The sequence below is a fragment of the Pipra filicauda genome, unplaced genomic scaffold, assembly GCF_003945595.2.
Source record: "Pipra filicauda isolate LSUMZ 115617 unplaced genomic scaffold, ASM394559v2 scaffold81_size6448238_pilon, whole genome shotgun sequence".
NCBI lineage: Eukaryota > Metazoa > Chordata > Aves > Passeriformes > Pipridae > Pipra > Pipra filicauda.
The window spans coordinates 2,050,454-2,076,652 of NW_024104998.1; the positions used below are offsets into that span (position 1 = coordinate 2,050,454).

At 35.6% G+C, this 26,199-nt stretch overlaps 2 protein-coding genes across 2 annotated transcripts in view; both read left to right on the forward strand.

The window, feature by feature from the left end:
* The window catches only part of ASPH (aspartate beta-hydroxylase), a 57,376-nt gene extending 44,420 nt beyond the window's left edge, over positions 1-12,956 (forward strand). Inside the window, exons 9-16 of the mRNA XM_039390396.1 lie at positions 339-395; positions 905-949; positions 3,934-3,972; positions 4,879-4,923; positions 5,036-5,077; positions 6,052-6,102; positions 7,068-7,112; positions 11,126-12,956. Coding sequence (XP_039246330.1) covers positions 339-395; positions 905-949; positions 3,934-3,972; positions 4,879-4,923; positions 5,036-5,077; positions 6,052-6,102; positions 7,068-7,112; positions 11,126-11,133 — 332 coding nt within the window. The 3' untranslated portion in view covers positions 11,134-12,956. The remainder of the gene's footprint in view (positions 1-338; positions 396-904; positions 950-3,933; positions 3,973-4,878; positions 4,924-5,035; positions 5,078-6,051; positions 6,103-7,067; positions 7,113-11,125) is intronic.
* Positions 12,957-20,138: 7,182 nt separating this feature from the next.
* The window catches only part of LOC120325076 (aspartyl/asparaginyl beta-hydroxylase-like), a 45,072-nt gene continuing 39,011 nt past the window's right edge, over positions 20,139-26,199 (forward strand). Inside the window, exons 1-2 of the mRNA XM_039390390.1 lie at positions 20,139-20,246; positions 22,183-22,339. Of these exons, the coding sequence (XP_039246324.1) occupies positions 20,139-20,246; positions 22,183-22,339 (265 nt within the window). The remainder of the gene's footprint in view (positions 20,247-22,182; positions 22,340-26,199) is intronic.

Consider the following 26,199-nt stretch of genomic DNA (forward strand, 5'->3'; position numbering starts at 1 on the left):
AAGATACTGTAGAATTTGAAGATAGAGGAAGTTTACATTTTTCATTCATATTAAAAAAATATTAAAAAATATGCTGGAGAGTAATGGCTCACGTGGATCTACTTTTCATACAGATTGTATAACAGAGGACTACAAGAGAGAGTGACCCAAGACCTTCCATTAGATTGCCAAGTTGTGTCAAGTTGTATCAGTTTGTAAAGTTTTAATTTGTCAGTTTTCAACTAAGGAGCTACATTTAGCTATTGACAGATGCATTATGGATGCAAGTTAAAACAATCAAATATTTTTTAAAAATCCTATTTTTTATGTCAAAATATTTACTCATATTTAATTTACAGCTTCAGATGATTATGTTGTATCTATGGAGGGAAGAGTAAGTGATCCAGAAGCTCCAGGTTTGTAAATTTTCATTACTTCAGATGATGATATAATCTCACATTTTTTAAATCTGCTACAAAGTAGTATGTCATATTGACTATTTCATCACAGTTTTATTTTCAAACCGTTTTTAGCTTGTTTCAAGTAAGCCTGATTTTTTTACCACTGTGTTACCATTACATTTATGAGCATAACACTTAATGAGTCCAATCCACAAATACTTACAATCTTGTTCTGTCAAGAGTCTTGCAGTCTAATCAATGGATTGATTGTCCAAGACCCACTTATGTTCTTAATTTTAAACTCAAATACAAATATGCATGAACTTATTATATTCTTTGTCTTATGGTACGTCTCCTGGATGTGTTTTACAATTCAACTGTTACTTTCAAATAAAATATTGTAGTATTAACTCAGTATGTTTAGTTCTGTTATTCTTGTGCTAAATATGTGACTATTTAAGTTCTCATGTGCTATTTAGCTATTGCATGAAAATTGATGGAAATGTAAAATATTTTTATTTAAGGTGACTCTGAGGTAGTACTAGAAGATGCTGTGGAACATTACACAGGTATAGTCCAAAGTCTTATTTCTTTTTATTGAAGTTTCATTGAATTTTGTCCCCAAACCAAACAATCATGCAAAAAACCCACCCAACACTCAAAACATTGGAGCTCTTAGATAACTTTCATTCCTTAATGAGTTATTACATCTATGTTTTGATTATACTCTGAAAAAATACTAAGAGCTATATGAATACTACTTCTCTTTAATATCACCCCGATGGGCAGAATAATATTTTGAGGGTTGAATTTTCAGGAGAATGGATATTGGTATTTTAAATCATATAGAAGTGTTTGTGGATAAAAAAGAATTTATATATGTCAGAGATGTTGAAGTTAATGTGATGTCGAGAAGAAAGTAATGTCTTTAAATTTTTTTTTAAAAGCAAGGAAACCATAACAAGATCCCAAAATTGCACTGTAGAAGTTAGCTGTATATAGAAATGATTTAAGAATATTTTGATTCTGAATTATAGGTAATTTTTAGATGGCTTCATGACCTGTATAAGAAAGCCTACCGATAATGCTTTATCATTTTTAAGTCTGTCTTTCGATGCCAGAAGACTTTTAGTGGCCCAAAGGTGTATTTAGCGCATAGTCTGTGTCTTTCGCAGTCTGCAGAAAATAATTATTTGCCTCAGTGATGATGCCCTTGACAAAATGTCTTGGCATTAATAGGATGAAAAACCAAGAGACCTCTAGATTTTTTACCCACCTTTCCAGGAGATATTTATTTTACAATCAGTTCCCAGACAGGAATCACTTCCTCTTGCTTCTCGCACCTAGATATGAAGAAGTGCAACTCTTAATCTTTACTTTCATGCTTCTTCATATGTAGTGGTGACATGGACAGAAAATGCTTCCATGCCCTCGGGAACCGTTATTTATATCGTCTTTTTGAGTAAGCTCAGCTTTTTGATCAGGGAGGTAACTGAAGTAATTTACATCAGCTTTTCATAAAATCAGTTGCAAAACTATTTCATATTCTGCAGTCTCTTCTGGCACCCTGGCACCATAACAGTGAATCACTCTATTTTGTGAGTAATACATGTGCTTCAGCAAGCAGTGGTTTCATGTGCAGTTGCCTCTGTGTGCTACAATGAGAGTTCTAAATAGCATCAGATCCTCTGATTAGGATGATAACAAGAGTAGGAATTTTTCTCCAAAGGAAATTCTAAGGTAGCAGGTGACTGTCAAAAAATTTATTGTTCTTTGCTTGCCAGACTTCTTTATGCAATAAATTATTCCCACAGTTCAACATAATCTGTGGCAAACTGCTTTTCTCTTGATAAAAGTTCACTTTTTTATGGCATAATTTTGCCTTGCTTTCAAGTTCTCCTTTGAAGACGTTCTGGTTGTAAGAGAAAGCACCATGTGTTTGTACTTCTTGGAGGAATTTCAGAGCTCCAACCTGGAGCAGTGTGGAAGAAAAAGACGGGTCAGCTGATCTGATCTGCCTTTCTGTGACACACCAGTTTTTCCTTAGGAGTTCAGTCTGTCAAGTTTCAGGGCATGTTCACGTTCATGTGCTAGACACCATTTTAGCAGTTGTACCCCTTTTCCATCCCTTTTGTCTATGGGTCCATCTTTCTTGTACCTTTTTCCACGCTTTTGGTTGGATTGAAAGTGAAACAGATTTGCTCTGTTTCTGGAGAAAAGCAGTTTTAGCACCTGTTTTTTAAAGTCAAAGAAGGGATGGAGACCATTGTGGAGATCTGAAGTTCTTTCTCTCAAATGTAAAGCTTGTGGTTTTGGCATGGGCTCCAAAACTGCAGTTCACTCCCTCAAGAAGAGATGCAATTGTCTGTGAAGTCAACAGAAGTGTAAGCTTCTCTATTCTGGAGCCAGTGTATCTTCCCCATCTCTATCAGATGCTTCCCCTCCTCTGGCAAGACCCTCTGATGAAATGTTTTCTTAAATTCTGGTGCTTTCTGGAATTGTCAGAAAGCTGAGGGCAGTGCCAAGAGGATTGTTGGCTAGAGCAGTTCAGTTTCTTTTGTGACTCTTGCTTTGTATGACTTGGTTCTTAATTCAGTCAGGGACCAGCTCTAATAGGATCGTGGTTCCTGTAATCACATCACTGAGGTTATTGCTAATGCTAAAAATTCTGTAGTTGAAATAAGTGTATGATAGCCTACAGTGGAGTGTGTAAATAGATTGATCATAAAATTTGGAATAGAAGAACTCAGTTATTGTACACAACTTTCAGTAGTTTTATGAAGAGTTTGCTACAGCTTGTAACAATGAAACTGGAGAAGGAAAGCAAGTTTGAGATTTTCATTAAAGAGTTTTGGATGGTTTTTTAAGGGTATTCTGTAAGAACTTTTTTCTAAGGAATGTAGGGAGAGCCATATGACCATTAGTACCTTATAAGATGAATCACTATTATAAAGACGTGAGGGGTTTTTGTTTGGTTGGTAGGTTTTTTAAATCTTACGTAATTGGCCAATTGACCTTGATGAGAGTTAGTACCTGTTAAGATAATGAAATCATTCAAAACACTGAATGAACTTTGAACTTCTTTAGTTCTAAAATTTACAGTGAGTGTATATTGAAAATTCAGACAATGGATAGCATTTTCCTCTATTTTCAGACATTATCTAAAATTAAATATTTCGTATTCTTAATCTATTTCTTCAAAATTACAAAAATTAGGCTGGCTCTACTCAAATATTAAGAACGTAGAAAAATTATAGCAACTGTACAGAAGTATGGATTTAATGTTGTCATTGTTTTCAGCATTTCACCTATGTAGATAGAAAGGCTTGAAATTTCAGCAGTATGTTCACATTAAGTATATTTTTTTTGTGTGTGTGTAAAATTTCTACTACAAGCTCCCAGGAGGGTTCATCTATCTATTCAGACCCCAAAGTAGGGAAAGTTTTTTAAGGACTTTATCATTAAAGAAGTTACCTGGATGCTTAACAACCAAATTTTTAGGATATTTTTTCCTATAAACCACCCAGCAACTTTATTTTTTCTTTTCTTTCAGAACCCAAACATGAAAAGCAGACTGAGACTCAAGATACAGGTATATACGTATATATATAAATGCATATGTATGTATGTATATGTATATGTGTGAGTGGGGTGTGTGTAACTCCCACACACATCCCGCCATCTGTATATATTTCTATTTATGAAACGTATTAGAAAAGCTTTGTTTCATATGTCAAGTAGAAATACCTCTAAATAAGTGTTATTAGAGTACATATTGTTTTCAAAATCAGAGAAATATTTTAAGCAAGTTAGCGTAACAATTATCAACTTAATCTTGCTGTTTATATATATTGAGATATATAATCTCTGTGAGCTTCAGTTATGACAGTTGCCAGTTACGGCAAAGGTTTGTTACGTTTTTGACTATGAGCTGAGACACCTTTTAAGATGCTGTCCTTGAGGATTCATCTTTAAGGTCTCAAGTGACACGAAGTGGGGCATCTGAGGCTTTTAGTGGACAGTTGGAACACAGTAATTCAGCATAGACAATCAACCTGCTGCCTGCTGTGATCTTTGCTTAGAACCTTGCAACCAGTACGTAAGATCATTCAAAATGTACAGGCTGCCAATACTAACTCTACTTTGATGCAGACTTTTGTGGGTACATTTATCTAATTAACAGAAGCAATTAAAAATTGTCTGCAGTACCCTCTCTGCGTCCTGTATACTTTGTTGTCTTGAAATAGCAGCTCTTTGGAGTCATCTCAGACAGCTGATTGAAAAAAAACTACAGTTCTTTAGTTTAGAATGAAGTAAAGGAATTCTCTAGTGTTTTTTTTCCCCTTAAATTCATCAAAGTTCCTGTTTGTCAATAGCAGTTTACTGTTCACAGGTAAACATGTCTGTGCGCTAGTTGTGTTATTTTGTGCTGTGTGTAAATTCCATAAATTGAGGGCTTGACTTCATTATTGTTCTGAATCAAATGGGTTTTTTTTAGCTATTCACGACCTTCCAGAGGAGGTGAATGAAGCCACAGAGCCAGGTATATATTTTGTAACTATGATTTTAAAGTCTTTTGATAAAATATATGCATTTGAAAATCTGACGTTAAAAAAAAAGCAAGTTCATTATATACTTTTCCCTTTTTATTATAGATAAAGTTACTGAAGATTTTGATGTTGCTAAAGATGTTTCAGGTATGAGTTTTTATAGTTTGTGAAAGAAAAAAATTATATTAATATAATTAAAAAGCAAGCAAATGAAAAACAAAGCAGATAAATGTGTATGTAGAATCATCAAACAGTTTGGGTTGGAAGAGACGTTTAAACATCACGTGGTTCAAACTCCGCCATGGCCAGTGGCATCTTTCACTAAGTCAGATTGCTCGAAGGTCTGTCCAGTCTGACTTGGAACGCTTCCAATGATGGAGCATCTCTAGTGCTCTGGACAACCTGTTCCAGTGTCTCACCACACTTAGAATAAAAAATTTCATTCGTATGTCTAATCTCAATTTACCCTCTTTCACTTTAAAACCATTGCTTCTTGTCCTATTGCTGCAGGCATTGGTAAAAAGTGTCTCTCTGTCTTTCTCACAAGATCCCTTGTTGAAAGGCTGTGATAAGGTCTCTCTGCAGCCTTCTCTTCTCCAGACTGAGCAACCCAGCTCTCTCAACCTGTCTTCTTAGGAGAGATGCTCCAGCACCTGACCCCAGTGCAGGAACTTGCACTTGGCCTTGTTGAACTTCATATGAAGTACTTACTCCATTCCTCAAATTGGAGCTCTGTGTTAATTTTCAACGTTGCCACTCAAAAAGATTAAGCTGTAAATTTTTGTTTACTGTATTGGTATTGGGAAATTTTAAATTACTACTGTGTGATTTAAAGATTTATTCTAAGAAGTTAAAAATGTCATTAAGCAAGTTTTTTTCAAACATGTCAGCTAGAGCTAAGTGATCTAAGTAGTTTAGTTTGAGCACAGTGTGTAGCATTTGATGCTATATTTATTTAGATTTTCTGTTTGAAAAATGCATTCTAATGTAATTAAATGGGGAAACAGCAGTTTCTCTTCCTTCTCATTTGATACTGATTTGATTGTGTGGGTGCTGGGGGATAAGAACAAAATTGTAAATGTACTATTTATGAATTTTAACACTTATTTTCTTTGTAACAGTAGAAAGTAAGCAATCAGAAGACGATGTGGCCGTTGAACCAGAGGAATCAGGTTTGTATGTTATGTTTTACATGGGTTTGCCACTTAAAAGAAAATTAAGAATTATAAATATTGTGAAATAGAATTTTACGCTGCAATAAAAATACAACTTTTCCTGCAGCTGTTTTCTTTTGAGGACAAACATATCTGTGTTGTTGGAATCTGTCACCTTGGGTTTTTTAATGACAATATTTTAATGGCTTTCAAAGCACTCTTCAGTTTTAGAAGTTGAGAGTGTTACCAGCTCAGAAAAACTTACATTGATAAAAATGACCATATTAGGCCATATGATAAAACTGAAGATTTCTTTTCTTTGCTCTGTTTTCCACCAGCCAGTCAGTAGTGCATACTTGGGAAAGAGAGTATATGTGAGAAATCAAGTTTCCCCAACTTTGAGCTTTATTTATGGGCTTCCCAAGTCAGAGAATGTATTTCCCTCTCTGATTCTTCTTATTGTCTACAACCAACATCCTGGCTATTGTGAAGTTTTTTCTGGTGAGCCTGACTGCATTAATAGGGACTGTGTGCAGCCTTCAGTCTGTTAGTAGTAATAACACTTGGTGATGTGTGACATGTCTAATTTAAACATACATATGGAATTAAAAATAATTTAATTTTGAGGTCTAGTATTTCACAATTGCAGCTGGAAACATAATAAGTATATGAATTTTTCTAAGCCTGTACTGCAGTAGCATGTGAAACTGGGAGATTTGTGCTTTGGGTAGTATAATTTCAGAATTTTGAAGTATCATTTTTGAAACTGTGCAGTTCTGCAATTTACTGATTGGCCTCCTTAAGTATTAATCTTCCCTTGGAAAAATTCATCTGAGGAAGAAATTTGCATTCCACTTCTGCAAAAGTAGTATTACAGAGCGGTCTTGATAGGTCACTGTTTTGAACATAAGAGAAAAAAGTGGCTTTTAAAAATATTAAGGGAGAAGTCCAGCTTGAGTTATTTTTGCATTTTTGATTTACAGAAATACCTGTTCAAGCTGAGGATTATTCAAATGATGTTCGAGTGGGTAAGTCAATTTTAAATGCTTGGGATTTTTTAGAAAAGAAAAAATGAAGCTCTAGCTACATGGAAATTTATAAACAAATTACTTTGTGGAGAGGCATGAAGGGATATCATTAATGTCGAAGTTGCTTTTTGGTTTTGAAGCGATAATTTTTTTGGTGTACTTGATCAGTGGTAGCAGTAATTACTCGGTTAAATGAAAGTATTCCAAATAAACTATTAGTAGTTTTAATTTACAACTTAATTTGTAATGATTTCAGATAGAGCTGGACATTTTTGCTGTAAAGGGAAATACAACAATTTCAGGTCTCAGAATATGTGCATACTTCCTCTCCGTGGATAGTGATACTGTTAATTCTCTGAGTGTCAGTCAGATCTATTGGAGTTTGGCTGTGGTACATTCTTTGGGCAATGCTCTGGAAACAGGACTTTTTTTGTTGTGCCATTGCATTTTTCTTGACATAACTGATGTCAAGAACAAGAGCACTTCCAGTTCTTCCATCTATTGCCTGACAATAGTAAGCATAGAGTTGACCAAAACTATTTTTAGAGTAGCTAAGTGACTTCGGAATTTGGAGACTATATATTGTTACATTTCACTGCTTTTTGGAGTTAATTATTATAAGGTGCTAATTTGTTAGTTGTAACAAATTGTGTTGAGTGAGAGTTGTATCTCGGGGCAGTAGATCAGTGGAGCTGCAATCCAAGAGCACTGACGGCTGTATTTCTGCTTTGTTCTGATTAGCCTGAGCACCTTTCTGGGTTAGTTAATCTTTGCACTGTGCAGAAGCTCTTATGAGGTGTGGTGCCCAGAGGGTTCTGGGGTGGTTTTTTTTTTTTCCATGCAGTAAAGGAAACTTCTGTTTGGCTCTTGGTTGTGCCAAAAGTAACCAGAGAAGTGAAAAAATATAGGAGAGCTTTGTGGCTGCCAAGTACAGATTGAAGGCATGTTTTAGGTAATATTTTAATTTATTTGCTGAACCTTAACTGAGGTGATTTGAAATGCTCGTATCAATATGTAACTGTGTTGTCTGTGAGGTCTTTGTAATCTGTTTATAACAGCCATATGGTGTGTTGAAATGTTTGAAGCCATAGATATCAATTAATAGACACCTTATCTAAAATGTTTTGTTTCATAATGAATATGGAGTATTCTTAACCAAAGCTTATAATCAGTATAAGAACAAACAGTAGCTGCTTTGACAGCGTGGCAAGAAGTTCAGCAGAGGTAGTCTTGGTTTGGTTTGTTGTGCATTAAGTTGTAATGGTAGAAGAGGAAAACATGTTTTCTCTCAGAAAATATTTCTGCTTAAAGTTAAAATAACAGAAAGGCCCTTACTGGACTGTTAGAAAGTTTCCACTGCACAGTGCCAGTTGTGTTGATATGAAGATATTGAGATGATCTGTTGGCTTACATATACTATTTTAAAATTAAAGTCAGAATGCAAGTGCCAACTTGAAATCTTTAAGTTTTGGACCACATTTCTGTCACTTCTATGCTGTAATTTATGGCTCAGTCTTGCAGCAATAAATTAATAAAAATAATCTTAGGTGTTTTGTACAGTAGTGATGATTTCCAAAATATACCAATAGAATCATAGAATCAGTTAGGTTGAATAAGATCCTTAAGGTCAAGTCCAACTGTAAACCTAACACTGCCAAGTGCACTGCTAAGCAATGTCTCTGAGTGCCACATCTCCATGTCTTTTAAACACTGCCATGGGCGGTGACTGCACCACTTCCCTGAGCAGCCTCTTCCAGTGCTTAAACACCCTTTTGGGGAAGATAGTTTTCCTCATACCTGATCTAATCTTCCTCTGGCACAACTCAATGCTGTTTCCTCTTAACTATCACTTGTTACTTGGCAGAGGAGACCAACCCCCACCTGGCTATGGCCTTCTCTCAGGTAGTTGTAGAGAGTGATAAGGTCTTCCCTGACCCTCCTTTTCTCCAGGCTAAACAACCCCGTCTCCCTGAGCCACTCCTCATGGGATTTATGCTCCAAGACCCTTCATCAGCTTTGTTGCCCTTCTCTGGACATGCTTCAGTACCTCAATGTCCTTCTTGTAGTGAGGGGCCCAAAACTTAACACAGGATTTGAGGTGTGGCCTCACCAGTGCTGAGTACAGAGGGATGATCATTCCTTTAATTGCAGATGTATTTTCAAATACGATGGTGGAAATGAACATAGTTGTCCACTCTCCTTTTGTTGTACTGTGATACTAAAAGAGTCTTTACTGTTTTCAAACACTGTTAGAATAATAGCATGTTCTAGTTTGAAATACTATGCATTCCTGATGCTTTCAAAAGATCTTTTAGATTTATTTTTTTTTACCTGTATTTGTTTCCAAAACTAGTGCAACACTTCTTAAATCACAAGGTTACCCTTACCTCTTATTGTTTCTGCACAAAAAGTAGAATTCAAGTAGCATCTCAGAAAACTGAGAAAAGAAACAGAGGACGTAAATGACTGTTGACCATGAATAAAAATAAGTATTAAATTATTATTTATTTCTGCTATTAAGTATGTTTATCTGCCTTTTTTGTATATGAATCTTTCAGTTCAAAAGCAACATTACTCTCAAATATTCCTCTTAGAGTATGACATTCATGTTTACCAGGGATTTTTTAATATGTTATTTGTGATTCAGTACAGAGATTTTATTGTCAGAAGTCTTTGTGTTTAGGTATTCAAAGTCTAATATTTCCTGTTCTCTCAGCAATAATAATATTGAAGTTCACTGTACTACAGACAACCAAGAACTCTCTTCTGAATGAAGAATCCCTTTATACACATATGCACTCTTTACGTATATTTACATCTATTTATATAATATACATAACTTCAGGCAGTGTAAAAGAAATTCAGAATATCATTATAGAGTCCTTATTCTTCAGTTTTATAAATGGATGCAACTGCATTTCAACAGTTTCTGTCAGGTTGGGAGCAACTGTTTTATCATAAGGTAAAACATAGGAATTTAGTTTTTTTTAGAGAGAAAACAGGAAATAGTTCAGAGGCTGAATTTAGCTGTGAGGAACATTCTCACATCACCAGTGAAGAGATTGGGTGTGGGATTTGAATATGCTGAAGTGCAAGTCAAAAGTTTTTTTTTCTGACTTCAGGGTATATCAGAAAAAAGAAGTAATACTACTAAAATACATGTTTGGGTATCTGTAGGTACTGTTTTCCAATTCTCTGAGTTTATTTCTAAAATTATTACTGATATTCTTTTCCAGATGTAGCCTACTTTAGCTTCAGTTATAATCCACATTTTTGTAACTAATGCACTTGAATGATGTGATAGACCAGCTTCAGATTTTTTTTACTAATCCTGTTTTACACTGGCACATAAATTGCAGTGGTTGTGATAGAGTGATTCTTGTTGGATGCATATTTTAGGGGAGACATATCACAGGTTTTGGGATACCATTGCTCTCTGTATTTGGATTTTGATCCATCTTATATGATTTCAGATATAAAATATCTATGGGTTGTCCCACTTCTCCCCTTCACCTTGTATCCTTGACATTTTTATAACCCTACATTTATTTTACCAACTGCTGAAATCCCTTATGTGTAGAGAAGTTTCCACTTTAGAACTTTGACCCTTCCTTATTCCCTGGCTCCTCTTTTCCAATTGTCTTTGACTTTAACAAATAAAACCCAAAACCAAACCAAAAAAACCAAACAAACAAAGAAAAAACCAAACAAAACCCACCAAATCAAACAAAATTGTTTTAATGTGTTTGGGACATGGCCTAGATTTCCTTTACAAGGTAAATGAAGTGCCATATGGTAATAAAAAAATTTACTGTGTAGATAAATATTTCCCACCTTATATGGCAACTTTGTCTATATTCCTTAAGGTAGCTCCTAGAAATTATAGCTTTCTCAAACTGACTAGTCTGATACAAAGTTGCATTTTTTACCATTTAAGATTTTTTTTGTTGTTGTTTTAGAGTGAGTTGTGTTTTGGTTGGTCCTTTAATATAGATTTCCCCTTATTTTTTCAGATACTTAAAGCTTCAAAAGAAAAGTCCCTACATCAGGAGGACCAGCCCTAACCATACGCTACAAAAGGGGAGCAGATGGTTGTAATAGATCTTATGATGTAATTACCAAGCAGTTCAGGGTTTGGGGAATGAACACTAAGATGTTGTAACTGGGTTTTAGCCAACTGTCATTTTAGTAAGCATTTTTAACATTTGGATGTTTAGTTTACATTCCTGTCTGATATTTTTTTTCCCTTGGTCAAGTTTAGTGAATTCATTATTTTTTTTCTTCTGTGTTTGTGACAGAGTTGCAACTTTGAGCTGCATTTCATGTACTGTTTAAGCAATTGTTAATATTCTATTTATAACGTAGCAGCAAGTACATTTTTTCAGATTTTAATATATATCTTTTGTTGTGGATTCGTACAGTATGTACAGAGCAGTTTGGTCAAATGAAACATATTATGAATTTTTAAATGTTTTATAACTGCTGATATAGCATACAGACTAATTGCATTTTATTAAAAACACTAATCAGGCACACACTATGCTGTGAAGTTTGACTTATCTCTCTTTGCACTGATGTTATGTCAACAGTTACACTACATGAATTTCAGGTTATTTTTAAAATAGCCTAACAAGATGCAAAATGTGTGTGTTTAATTTATACTAATAAAAGGACAGATTACTAAATTACACTTTTCAAAAACCATAGATGCGTGAATTAGAACTTTTTATTTATGCCCATTTGATTTATAAAGCAAAACTGTCTGGAGACTACATGATAGTCTGTCAGGATGTTAGTAGAGATTGCAACAAAACTGAGTTGCTGGAATCAGGTTGAATTTAGTAAAATTTTTCTAGTTTGCCTCCCAATATAATGATCTCAAAGCTAGATTTAGTTAGCTTTACATTGAGTAAATTATTTAAAAACTCAAGTGAGTATAAATACTTGATTTGCAAACTTTATTAAAAAAAAAGGAAAAAAACTTCGGAAATTCAACCTACAGTTATAAATACTCTTATAAATGGTACATCTGAAATTTAGACTGTGAGTGATTTAGGATTTTAATATAACAGGTGTGGTTTTTACCTGTTCTGTGCTGCTGTTCCACAATTATGGAGACATATTTTATTCTTTGGTATTTTGCATGTGTTCCTTTTTGGCTCAGGAATAATTGCTGTGATTTTAGGAAGTTGCCAAGCCTGATACAGGAGCTTAGGAGAAATAAAGTAAGATAAATTTATAAAAAGAAAAGTCAATTTGGTAACCCTAATAGTGGTTGCCTTTGGGTTTACAGGGAGATTTTCAAGTTCTGTAACACTGTTTTGAAGTCAGGTTTCTAGATGCTTAACTTTATAGTGAAAGGGGCATCATATATGCTTGCCTTTTTTTTGGTATTGGGATTTCGGTGAGACTCCACGTGAGTGTTGCGTCTGATCAACAAATACAGATGTCCCAAAGTGATTTCTTTAGACTTTTCAGGAAAGCAATAATACTCTTAGACTGTGATGTGTTTTGGGATGGGATGTTGTAGTAAAATTACCTGTGATTGTGAATTGCAGAGCAATAATTTTTACAAAGCCATATTTTGTGAGGAATCTTGGTAATAATTTTAGAATGGTGAATGGAGGACTTTTTATATACCAGTGACAGTCTATTTGTAGAATTATGGGACTGTGAGAGTATATTATGCTGTGATCAAATTTTAAGTATTTTGTAACTGGGTATGTGATTTTACGTGCTTCATGTTTACAAAAATATGCCAAGCTGAGCAAGGTCAAGTGGACTATTGAAAAATGTATATTTAATCCATTTTATTGTTTGACTGCAATAAAACACAGAAGAATATCTTTGTCTTTCTAGTGTCATTATTTATTCCTAAATGTGGTAGATATTAACTATAGGGATAATTGACTCATCCACTAATTAATATTATTTTTTAAATTATAAATTTGAATATTTAAAAATATATTTGAAAACATTATTTACAAGGAGGAGGAAATATAGCAAGTAAAATTAATTTTATTTCTGACTGCTGTTATGTGAAGGAAAGAGACAGTACTCTAAGGTCTGTGTCTTCTATAATTGCATTCTGTTTGCCCTTTAGGAGCATTAACATTCCATGACCAGTTTGGCCTGAATTTTTCCCATGATACGTAATTTCTGTTTGTAACTTAAAATGGATGCGATAGCATTCTTTAACAAACACAAACGTCCGGGGAAAGTGTGATATCTACCTTTCATACAGAATGTTATGGTTATGGTCCATAGTTAGATTAGAAACCTAGTAAGGTCTGCACAGTTCTCTGAAAGCAAAAGTATTCCTTCAACCTTTTCAGTTTTCAAAGACCTCCATAACTTTAATAATCCAATGTTTCTGAATGTTAGTCTAAGAAAATGTCAAGAGATTACATTTTCCTTGTATTTTCACATTACTACATTGCCTCTTATTATATTTCAGTGAATCTATGAAATCTTGGATTCAGTTGCTTTTTTTGGAAATCAAAGGAAGAAATACCAATTAGCAAAGAGTAGCATGCTAAAGTTGTATTTTAATACCAACAATTTACTACAATTTAAGTGACTTTTTAACATTCTCTGTAATTGAAAAGATATCATATCATGGCACTTCTGTCTAAGGCATAAAGAAAATAGCTAAGATTTGATATAGGAAAGATACTGAAAAATTTAATGTTTTTACTGAATATCATTTGTAATTTTACATGTTTCAGAAGTTATGTGTATGTAAATAAATTGTATTGTACACTTATAGTGTTGATTGAGATTCATGTAAAATCTACAACGTCTGAAATACATTTTTAGTTGTGACTTGGGTCATTGTCACATGCAGCCACAAACATTTAGATGTATTGTAATATGAAAAATAAATTTATTTTTCATCGTAGAAACCTTCTTGGGAATACCTGGTGCATTTGTTACACGGTGATAGCAGTCCTAGCCTGTACAGCTTAGCTAAAGCTGTTTTGTCTGTGATTTTGATCTAGGTTTGTTTTGCTGGAAATGGAGAAATTGAGTAAAAGATGAAAGGGGTTTGAAGAGCTAAGATTTTGTTTGTTTGTTTGTTTGAGCTACAATTAATTTTAGTTGATGACAAAATAGTCTTAAAATTTATTATCATATCCCTGTCTTTGAGACAGCACATTTTTAAGCCTTTATCAGAATAGCATAATTAAAACCTTTTGCACCATCGAAGTATCCTAGGGATCAGTGTGGAGGGAAAAAATAATATGTGCTGAATATGTTACTGAAGTGAATTCTTAGTTAAGTGTGGTGAGAGCTGAGAGAAACAAGATCTTCAGAGCTAACATGATCAAGTTGTGATGGATTTCAGAAGCAGCTACCTAGAAGGAGAAGCTGGAGTATTAAAAGATCATTGGAGAGGCTTTGGTAAAATCAATGGCAGCTAATTTAGCAGAATCCAGACTGAAAAAAGTCCGAGAGAGAGTTTGGAGAACTGATTCTAGTGCATAAATAGGTATAGAGAACTGTAGGTTGTATGTTGCATGAGTCTCAGTAGTAAAGAAATGTGAAACCAGACAAGAAACAGGAGGTGGAAGCAGGCTTTAGAGTGATGAGGTTATACCTTATTCTTCCTGCGATGACAAAGAAGTTGCAGAAATAATATGAATGTCCAGGATGTGTGGAAGCAGGTTACTGAGTGACCGAGAATGAAGTAGAGAGAAGAGGTGAGGTGAGGTGAGGTGAGGTGAGGTGAGGTGAGGTGAGGTGAGGTGAGGTGAGGTGAGGTGAGGTGAGGTGAGGTGAGGTGAGGTGAGGTGAGAATATCGGTGTTGCTGATAAGGGAGAAGATACAGGGAAAATGGATGGCTAAGTAGCATGCTGTATCATGGTATTGCGAGCTGATTAAAACAATAGAAATATGAGTATATAAACTGTTCTGTGTAAAAACTATAAATATAAACTGTTATCTCATCTGGACCTGCATTACTGCTCTTTTTAAAATGCAGTGTTTCTAATGATGTACAGATATACACAACCATTTTCTTTATTGTGTGTAATGCACAAAAAAATAGAAAAGTCAGTGTTTTAGGAAGTACTGCATAACACTTCCATTAATATACTCTTATAGTAATAATTATCCCTTAGTATGTAATTGACTCTATACATCTTTTGTAATTTCTTTCTATTTAATTGACAATCTAGATTTCATGATGTAATTGAAGGGGTGAATGACTTTCAGTGTGACCATATTTATTTAATTTACCATATCATAATCAAGTTCATACTCATTCTGTCTTGTGCTGAATGTAAATCAGAGTTGTAGTGGTTGTAGTGTCCATACTCTCAGTAGCAGAAGTTGTCAATCTGTAGTAAAGGGTGAAATTAGAATGTTAAATAATTTGATTTCAAGTATGTGCATAATCCAGTTTCTCCATGAAAAAATGAAATGTTTTCCAGCATTTTAAATGGTGTATTTTATTCACACTGTAATGCTTCTGAGCAATCAGTCTGAAAAACAGTGAAGACTGAATATTCAGACAAGGTATCTCTAAATGACTTGGAAATTTAAGAAAATTATTTTTTTTATATATGTATATATATATATACCTCAAAATTAAACAGTATATATTAGAGAGGAAAATAACTAACTAAAAAGCCAACCGACCTCCCTGTTTAGTGTTCTCTAAGTTTATTAGGATGAAATATTGGAAGCTTACGGGGACAAAATTGGAAACAGAATAAGAGTGTTGTAATTGTGAAGCAAGATGCTCTATATGTTATAGAGTAAGGCAGGATCAAATAGTGTTTAGAGGAGGGAAAAAGATGTTTATGTATCTATTACCTTCATGATACACACATATGTGATTTGGGTACAGGATGTAGTCTGTCTTTGCTACAGACTGTCTTAACTGTCTTAACATTTACCTGTGCAGTCAAATGTTTACAGAACAGCTGTTAAATTATTTTAAAAGTTTAATAAAACAAAAGCTTTCAAGTGCCCAATTGAAAATGAGAGTTTGGTTCCCAATCGATTTTGTTTTTCATATTTTGATCAAATGTATGTATTAAGCTGGTGTTCCCAGTAGTTTTTAATTACTTAACAGATTTTCTTTCTTGCAATACTGTGAATGTGTATCACCAAAATCTACTAAGTAGCTAGAGAGGAAGTTCTAGGAAATATTTTGTGATCAAAGCGATAATGTAATATTTGAAGAATCTGCAGGGAAAGACCTTAAAGGTAACTATATAGTTCAGAAAGTTATCTATGGTTTCTTTAAAAAATAAAAATGAAACAAAGAAGTCCTGTTGGCTCAATTATGTTTTGAGTATAAGTTTTAATTTTCTTGTATCTCTTTTTTTATCATAAACGTAAATTTATTCCAATGAAATTATATTTTTAATATTCCAGGGAAAAGTGAAAAAGAAACCGAACAAGACAAAACAGAAAAAGGTAAGTCTGAAAGTAACAGTCTGTTCTGAAATTTAAAACCATGCTTTCTGGGAAGATTGATTTAAGCCACGTTAAATAGTAGTGGTGCTTAGCTGCTGTACATCTGATGTAGATAAACTAAAATTGGATAAACATCCAGAGAGCATGTGCTTTTGAAAGTAAACACACAGTTGTTTCCAAGGCTGGCATCAATGTATTCTGCTCTTACGTGATCACAGAATAGAACAATAGAATTGTTTAGGTTGGAAAAGACCTTTAAGATCATTGAGTCCAACTGGTAACCTAACACTGAACCATGTTGCCAAGTAACACATCTTTTAAACACCACCAGGGCAGCCTGACAAACCTTTCAGTGAAGGAATTTTTCCTGCTATCCAGTCTAAACCTCCCCTGGAGCAACTTGAGGCTATTGCCTCTTGTCCTGTCGCTTGTTACCTGGGGAAAAGAGACCGATCCCTATCTCACTATAACCTCCTTTCAGGTAGTTGTAGAGATCTTTATGGTCTCCCCAGAGCCTCCTTTTTTTTCAGGCTAAGCAATCCCAACTCCCTCAGCTGCTTCCTTATAAGACTTGCACTCCTGACCCATCTTTGTTGCCCTTCTCTGGACACACTCCAGACCTCAATATCTTTCTTGTAGTGGCCCAAAGCTGAGCACAGGATTCAGATGCAGCCCCATCAGTGCTGAGAACAGGGGGAAATCACTGCTCTAATCCTTCTGGACACACCAGTTCTGATCCAAGCCAGGATACCATAGGCCTTCTTGTCTACCTGGACACGCTGCTGGCTCATGTTCACCCGGCTGTTGGCTAGTACCCCCAGGTGCTTTTCCAATGGGCAGCTTTCCAGCCACTCTTCTCCAAGCCTGTAGTGTTGCACTGGGTCACGGGGTGGTTGTGACAACTCCTATTGTTTCAAGAGTAAAATGTGTGTTGTCCCAGTTTAGGATTCTGTAGATCATAGTTTCACCAAGCTCCTCCTGCATCTGTGGGCAAGAGTCAACCTGGGCTGCCTGGCCCTAGGAGCTGGCTTCAGCACTGCCAGCTGTGCTAAGGCTGGAGAGACAGGTGACATTAAAATCAGTCCTTGTCAACTCCATGTTTACCAAATAAGGGTTTCTGTCTAGCTTAGTTTAGGTAGGAAGATGCAGAGGCAGAATTAATGGAAAAGGAAGTCAGGTTTTTGCTAGAGAGCACTGTGAATCTGTTCTCCCTACAATGACATTTGTTCTGGCCTCGTGCATTCCCTGTCACTGCATGAAGCTTGCACAGCCTCCTTCACTGGGGTCATGGTTTGTAGCTGACAAGGCACAGAAACCTCAGGGCCTGTGCAAAGGGATTCGTTGGCTCTTTGTCTTTCCTAATTTTTTCTTTTTCTTTACTTCTCCTTTTTCATTCCTATTTTCATTTTCTATGTGGCAGTTATTTTATATTTGAGTACTTAGGAATAATAATTTTATGATCTTCTGGTAAGGTGTCTTGGTTTTGTATATTAGTATTTTAAATGTAAGTTTCTAGGACTGGCAAACTTTAAACATTTTATTTAAGTATTATATATGTCACATGGTAACATTACATATAAAAAGTAAAAAAACTTGGAAAGCAAGGCAATTGCATCAACATTTCTGTTTTTAACAGGATAGATTTAGCAGGAAATACTTTACTGTACTAGGTGTACATACTTGATAGTAGAAAACCCTACCATTATGTACTAGTTTTATGGAACTATTAGAACAATATAATGAAATGACATACAATAACCATCCACTATACATGAAAATAGTAGCTTGTGTAAAGGCTAGCTTGAGTCTAGCCTTTGAGAAGCCCAAGGACTTAATGGTGAAAGAGAGAGGTGGATGATGGAAATACATGCCAAAAATAAAATTATGGTTCTTCAATTGTTTCTTACGATCAACATCTAACCAACCAACCAGTAATAATTTCATACAGAAAGCCCTGTAGAATACTTTTTACTGCGAGGGAAATTGTTCTGGAATAGCTGCAGCTAAAGATTTATTATAGTCATTAGATTCAAGCTTTATTAGTCCCTAAAATGCCTCAGTTTTTATTGTCTGATTACTTCCCCAGATAAGTTGATTATAGTGTTTTGCTTGTTCTACCAGTACAGTTTAGAAAGGTCCTTTAATTATTGTAGTGCTCCTGGCTTTAAATTGTTGAGATGCAGTTACTTGGTTTTATACCTTCTAAGTTATCTTTATGGAAACCCATAAAACAAGTGGATCACTTACACGCTGTATCTCACATAATGAGCTTCCCAAACAACAGGACAATGACAGGAGTTTTTCATCATCATCAAATTCTCATTCAAGCGCCCACTGAGAGGCAGCACAATTTCCAAAACCAATTTGGGTAATGATATGGGACTAGTATGAGGAGGGAGGACAATTACTTGAGCAAATTTTGAATTCCAGGTAAAAGTAATTGGTCTGCTAATATATATATGTGTATGTTTTTCAACCTATAACTAAAACTTTGAAACTTGGATCGGGAAGGTTGGAGTGTTGGGGGTGGAGTGGTGAGGGGAATTAGTAAAAGAGAAGGTCACGAAATTACTTGGAAAACAGCTACAGACCATGATCATTGGTATCTACTTGTCATTGTCCCACACTCAGAAGTTGCCATCCACAAGTTGCCAAGAGCATTATTACTGAATTTGTATCACAGCAGGAATAGGAGGGTGTTTAGGAAACAAAGCCTGTGGCCCCCCTGGAAATTTCTTCCTTAGTTTTTGACAGTTTAAGATGGAGAACTGACAGGAGGAGCCTTTGCTGGGAGCGACTGAGATTGCATCACATGAGGAGGTTTTTAGTTCAGATTAGCTTTTAGAGATGGCATAACATGAGAAGACATAACTATAGAGTTATAACCTCTACAGATAAATAGTTATAGCTCTTATTAAAACTGTATTTAAGACTTAAGTCATAGAGTTATAGAATAGTTTGAATTGAAAGGGACCTTTAAAGGTCATCTATACCAACCCCAGCAATGAGCAGGGACACCTGCAACCTACCTGGCAGCAGTAAACACAACATATAGTCAATGCAGTAGGATTGTTCCAGTGTACTTTTCAATTTAAAAACCTGGGGTACCGTGTGTCCTCAAGGTGGCTGTAAAGACCAGGCTTTATTTTGAATCCTTATGCCTTATGAAGGAGTTAACTAAAAGCCAGAGTCCTAACTCCTGCCTGTTTTACATGCCAGTAGTAGCAGATGTAAGATTGAGGAAGCCACTAGGAATGCTCCCTTAATATGATAATGACAATATGAACAAATTAATGAGTAAATAAAAAAATCTAATTACAAGAACCAAAGCACTCTCATGAGGTGTTTTGTTAGATACGGAGTAGTATCTTTCTATCCTCATGTTTTCTCCCCAAGTCCACAGACAGTTTGTAACGATATTGCCTTGCCATTTCCGAGGAACTAGAAATTTCGTTAGAAGACATTTTTAACAAGAAACACTTATACTAATATCTGATATGTACTCTCATAATCACAGAGCAGGCTACTACCCCTCTCAATTAACTATAAATCCTACAGCATTATTTTCCAAACATTAAAACAAGACTGTTTGTGCTATGTGGAAGGCAATCTTCCTCCCGAAACTCCAAGTTAGACCATCCAGACTGTCAGTCATTGCTATCAGTGAACAGAACAGGTTCAAAGTGTCAGCTCCAGTGCAGGAGGTAAGCCTGCCCTCCCACCTCACCACTTTTACTAGCTCTGAACATAAGAAAGGGAGCAGAGGGCTTAGGAAAAGGAATAATTAGTACTCAGAGCAAAAGAGAGAGGAGGAGAAAAGGGCAGCAAAAATGAGTGAAAAAATGCCTGAGCTAGTTCCAGTTGAGATGTCTTTCTGGACAGCAGCTAACAAGCTCACTGTTTGCAGTGTCCTTCTTCTCAACACAGCATGGCTGTTGTGTCAGAATAAGATCACAGAACTGTAGAATATCTGCTCCCAACTTTTACAAGGCACAGGAGTGAGAGAAGATTTATGTTACCTGTATGAAAGTGCATACTAGTTTTTAGAGATAATCACTAATTGTTCTGGGATTTTTAATAGCAGCATGATATTATCTCCCGCTTACTTTGCTCAGGAACAAAACCATACATGTATTCTTTGATCAGAGGCTCAGAGTATGTCAGCAAGGACAGAGCAGTTCATGCTATGTGTTGTGCTAAACCTACCCCATCTTTTAAGTGATCCTTTCAGGAAAAAGAATAGTTTAGAAAATATCTTGACCCACTTAAAAGTAACTTGCTATCTGTTAAAATGCCAAGTGCATGATGTCTCTTTAGGATAAAAAAATCATGAAAGAATTATGATAGTATTCAATGTTTTTGTCTATTTCTGGCCAATGATATTTACTCTTTTGAGAAATCAGGCTGATGTCTAATCAGGCAGGTCATCAGTGTTTTCTCTTTTAGGAGAATGAGGTTTTCCTTAGCCTGGATGATTGTGTTATATTTCAGATGAAAATGTGAAATGGAGAGATCTTACACATACACCCTTTCCCCCTTCTCTGAATGCTAGAGAAAATTCATTTACTCCATTATAGAAGTATTATTAGTAGTTATTTGTGTTATTTCTTTGAGGTTTTTTTGTATTGCTTTGGACTTAGGGTGATATGTAATCAATTTTTTTGCTATGTGCAAGTTATCTTTTTTTTTTTCTTGTTGCTTCATGTAATTGGTTCGGATGCACTTTCTGCATTAACATAATTGGCTACTTGGCATTTTATACCAATTTCAAAGCTTGTGTTCTGCTCAGTTATACAGGACTATACAGACATTTGATCATTTGAGGGCATTTGTCTAGCAATCCTAGTTTTAATTCCTTTATTATTATTTCTTCAGGCAACTTCTCACATTAAAAGCTGTCAAGTAGCAGGAAATATAATTCTGTGAATAAATCAACATAGAGTTTGCAAGTGTTTGGTTTTTTTTAATGCTGTTTGTCTGGACTGTTCCTTAAGATAAAAAGATAGATCTGCTTCAAATGAAGATACACAGAACTTGATTTTTTTAAATGTTATTAGCTTGAGTTTTTTACAGAAAAAGCTAATAACAGCAGTGGTAATTGAGATTGCTTTCTGTCACAGCACTGTTTTTAATCACTTATGGCTTTTCTGATATTGTAGCACTGAGATGAAGTTTTGCATTAGGAAAAGTTTTTGAACTTCAGTTTGCTGGTGTAGGGCTAGGAGAAATTTTGGTCACTGTGATGACTGGCACAGCAAGCTTCTGTGGGGATTTCTCTGATTATTGAATGAGAGAATGGAAGTTACCTGTGTAAATATAGTATTGTCACTACAGTGCATTGACATATAGAAGTAATTACAGAAATTGTAGAACATAAGACTAGGTGGGACCCTAAAGTTTACTGAAGGCCTTATCAGCTGTGTGCATTGTTCCTGACAGATGCTTATACAGCTTGTTCTTACAATTTTTCAGTAATTAGGATTCCACAACTGCCCTTAGCAACCTGTTCCACTGTGCTTGCTCAGAGATAGTAGTTCCAGATGTTCAAGCCAAATTTCCTGCTGTTGCAATTTTAAGCCTTCTATTCCTTATCCTGACTATGATGATACAGAAAATAATTTATTCTTTTCATCTCTATAGCTATTTTTTACAGAGCAGTATGTACCTCTCTTCCACTGGCAAACTCTTTACTACTGCCTTTTTAGTCTTCTTTGTTCTTGCTTATTCAGATGTAAATGTTGCTCTCTTCCCCACCCCAGCAATGAAGGACAAAATATTTCTAAACCGTTCTTCAAAAGTAAGTAATTCAATCATGTTTAATCATTTGGTTACTTTTCCTTTAATTTTTATGTAGTGCTCTTGTGGTCTGAGTGCACATTTAATGTAATACATTATCACCTCCAAAAGATTTTCCTTCTATTTTTTTTTTGTTTCTTTTTATTTTCTTCTTTATCTTAATAAGGGAGATATGAGATTGCCTGTCATCAGTGGTAATTGTTTGTTCCCCAACACAAGAACTAGCATAGAGCTTCTTATAGGAATATTTCCTAGCTTGCTGCTTTGACAGCTCTGAAGGAGTCTTAAGGGGAATACTAAGACAGCAGTCCTAGATACAAAGCCTATCCTTACATCCAAGGCTATTATTGAAAGTCCTCAATATTCTTCTTGAAATACCATAATATGATACATAAAAAAATTATTACCATTTTAATACTCAACCTGATTTGGACAACAAACCATCCTAGCGGTTGTGTGATTATGCACAACCTCAGTGACATGGTGAAATCTGCCATCGAAGAAAAATTACATGTTTTTTCCTCTGAAAACAGATGAGTTAACTTTGTAATGTTGAATTTAATATGTTGGGTCACATCTGCTAAAAGATTATTACACTAGAAGGAGGAAATGGATAATTTATTAAAATACCCCTGCAGGGAGATAGCAGGCTATCTGGTTAATATAGAGGAATGCTTGATGGTTACACTGAAAGCTCCCTAGTGAATCCTTAAAATAGGAGTAGAACGGGAGATGAAAATGATTGCTCGTTATATAATGTTTACTGTGTTATATTGGTGCCTAGCAGATGAATAATATTTATGTTAACAGCTCCTTTCCAGCTTTTTATATTGATCTCCCGCTGGTCTAGAGATGATATATAATTGTACTGAAAATAGTCAGATAATTCTTCTTTGTAATGGAGGGTGACAAAAAGGTTCTTCCAACACATCACCCAAGTTGGATATGAAGGGAAAGATATTGCATCTTTGTGCCACAGACTTTTAAGATTTTAATTTACTCTTTCTTCATGAACTATTTCTCATCTCCTTGTAAATTCAAATGAACAGCAGAAACAGTGTCCCACAGGCAGTAAGAGTTTCTTTGTGCGTGGGAAAGCTCCTTTCCTTTGCCTCAAAGGAACCTTGCTGTTGTCATGCTTACTGAGTTTGGGAAGGACCAAGTGACTCTGTCTTTCCATGAATGCTGAAAGCTAAAAAGCTGACAAATAGCTGTCCTGACTTACTGAATACACAGTTCATGTATAACTCACCAGCCTTAGATAAAGATTTTCATTCATGCCATAAGAACTGTGAATTGACATTTTAGTTGGGGTTTACGTTATTTCTCGTATCTATGTACAGCCTCCTATTTAGAGAACAGAAATGAAACCAGGTGTTTGGTGGTGATGTCCAGCTGGAAGGTTCTCAGATCATGTACTCAGAGGAACTGACATGCCTCAGTTTGCTCACAACAAAGGACAGTTTCACATGGCAGCTAAGAGCTCAATGAACCTAAAAAGTCCTTAGCGTCATTTGCTTTCATTGGTTCCTTGGGCTGATGTTTCTGGGTTCATCCACACCTGCTGTTGAGAAAGCTAGGCTTTAGAAATAGCAATGGTTGCTTGGAAAACAAAGTTGGCATATTTTTAGAAAAGAAAAAAGAAAACAAAACAAAGACAAAACCCAACAAGCCTTTTGCATGTTATGTATTATTCTTCTCAGGCCCAGTGATGTTGTGTAAGAAACTTCTGACCATACCTGTTAGTCACTGTGCACTGAAGGTTTGGGGTGGAGGGATCCTTACTTTTGTGATAGGAGCTGGTTCTGTGAGTTTTACTGGATTCAAAGGGTGTGAACACTTGGAAGAGAGCCAGTGCTGTGCTCCTTAATCCTTATCATCATTAACTGCATGAAAATGCGGTAAAGACATTCCTTTCCTATTAAATGGATAATATTAAAGTAAGACAGAGCAAGACTGGAATAGGCCACAGATAGGAAAGTATTGCTTTCCGACTTCCTTCCTTCGTTGGGGAAGGAACAACCGACATTAAAAACGTGTGTATAATGAAAAAACACAAAACAAAGCTCCTCTTTGGTCAGTTTAGTTCCATGATAACTACATTCCCTAAATGCATTGTTGTGTGCTTCAGTATAAATGCTTGATTTCAAGTCATGGGTTACAATGAAACCTGAAGTGTTTAGGGGAGCAAAACCAATATCTTAAAGTATGTTGTGTGGTGGTTTATCCTGAAAAAAATTGTAAACTCCTATATGTCGGATAGTTTTGATGTTTTTTTCTTCTTAACTTCTTGGTATATAATGCAATGAAAGATTATGGTGCCTTCTATTATGAGAAGGATCAACAGGGATATAATAATCCTAATGCACTGCTGCTTTGGTACCTTTCCTTTGTAAATATTAATACATTTTTAGATTTAAAGCTTCATACAACCTTTGTGAATAAGTAAATGGAATTTGGTAGGATAGCTTGAATTCTGTTTCCCTCCTGCTTCTGAAAAACAGTAGCATCTATTCAACTGTGCGTACACACCAATGCTGCAGAAGGGTTTAAAAAGGTAGTATAAGAAAAACTCTCTCTGCACAGAGCTGTCCGAGTTCGACATTGAATATGACAGTGAAAGTTTCACACCAAAAAGCCCAAAAGTAGTCAAGAATGTTTTATTTTTCATCCCATACAGAAGCAGCTCAGACTTAGGAGATCCTCTCATGATTGGATGGATTTAGTATTGGTTTAGCATGAACTAAGGCATTGGTCTTTTCTGAGGTTTAACATAGATGACATGATTTGTCTGCCTGAGACTGTATGTAGGATCAGAGTCTCAGAGACAGTATCATTTAAGGAATCACAAGCACAGCTTCCGGTAGTATGTGATGGCTCTTGTAATTCCTGAACAATGCATCTGAGGACTTGGGAAGCAGAATAAAACATAGCTAGTTACAATGACTTGTTATCCAAAATACTTACTGTAGCATTGCAGCAGTCTTGTGATGTTAAACTGTAGGATGTTTGGGTTTAGCTTTATGTGTACCAGTTACAACATTCCCTCTTTAAACATATACAAAGAAAGAAATAATTTCATGCTATTAATGACTTATTCTCCATAGAGGGGGAAAAACAGTAATCCCTCATTAAAGCAAAAACATGTGCTACTGATTACATATATGTATAACTAGTAGTTACTGGTATCAGCCAATACATATTTCCCCTACCTGTGTCAGAAAAGTTGGAGTCCTTTTTTCCTAATGAAATGCAAAATCAAAGTTGAGTTGTAGCAAATGTGGAGAAAAGCAGTTACCTGCTGCCATATCCCTTCAGTAACACATTTGCATTTTTTAACAACTAGTTAAGAGTAGTTTAAGTATTGCATTAAGTATACTTAATGCAACCAAATAGACATTGTTTAAGAGTGAAGTGCTATGAAGTAAATAGCTGTTTAAATTGACACCATTTACTTCCATTTACTTTAAATGCAGTTTACACAATTTACTTCAAGGCTGGTTTGCTACATGCTGCTGCTGCTCTGCTTCTATGTGATAGCTTATTAAGCTGTAGAAACTTGATCAGTTAGAGGTCTTGGTCTGACATTTCAGTGTTGAACTTGAGTTCAACAAGAACTCCCCTCTACTGAGTAACTATGATTTCTATGAACTCTTCTAATCACAGAATGACAGAATGGGTAAGGTTGGAAGGGACCACACTGGATCATCTGGTCCAACCTCCCTGCTCAAGCAGGGTCATCCTAGAGCGCTTTGCACAGATTTGTATCCAGATGGTTCTTGAATATCTCCAGTGAGGGACACTCTACAGCCTCTCTGGGCAGCCTGTTCCAGTGCACGGTCACTTACACAGTAAAGAAGT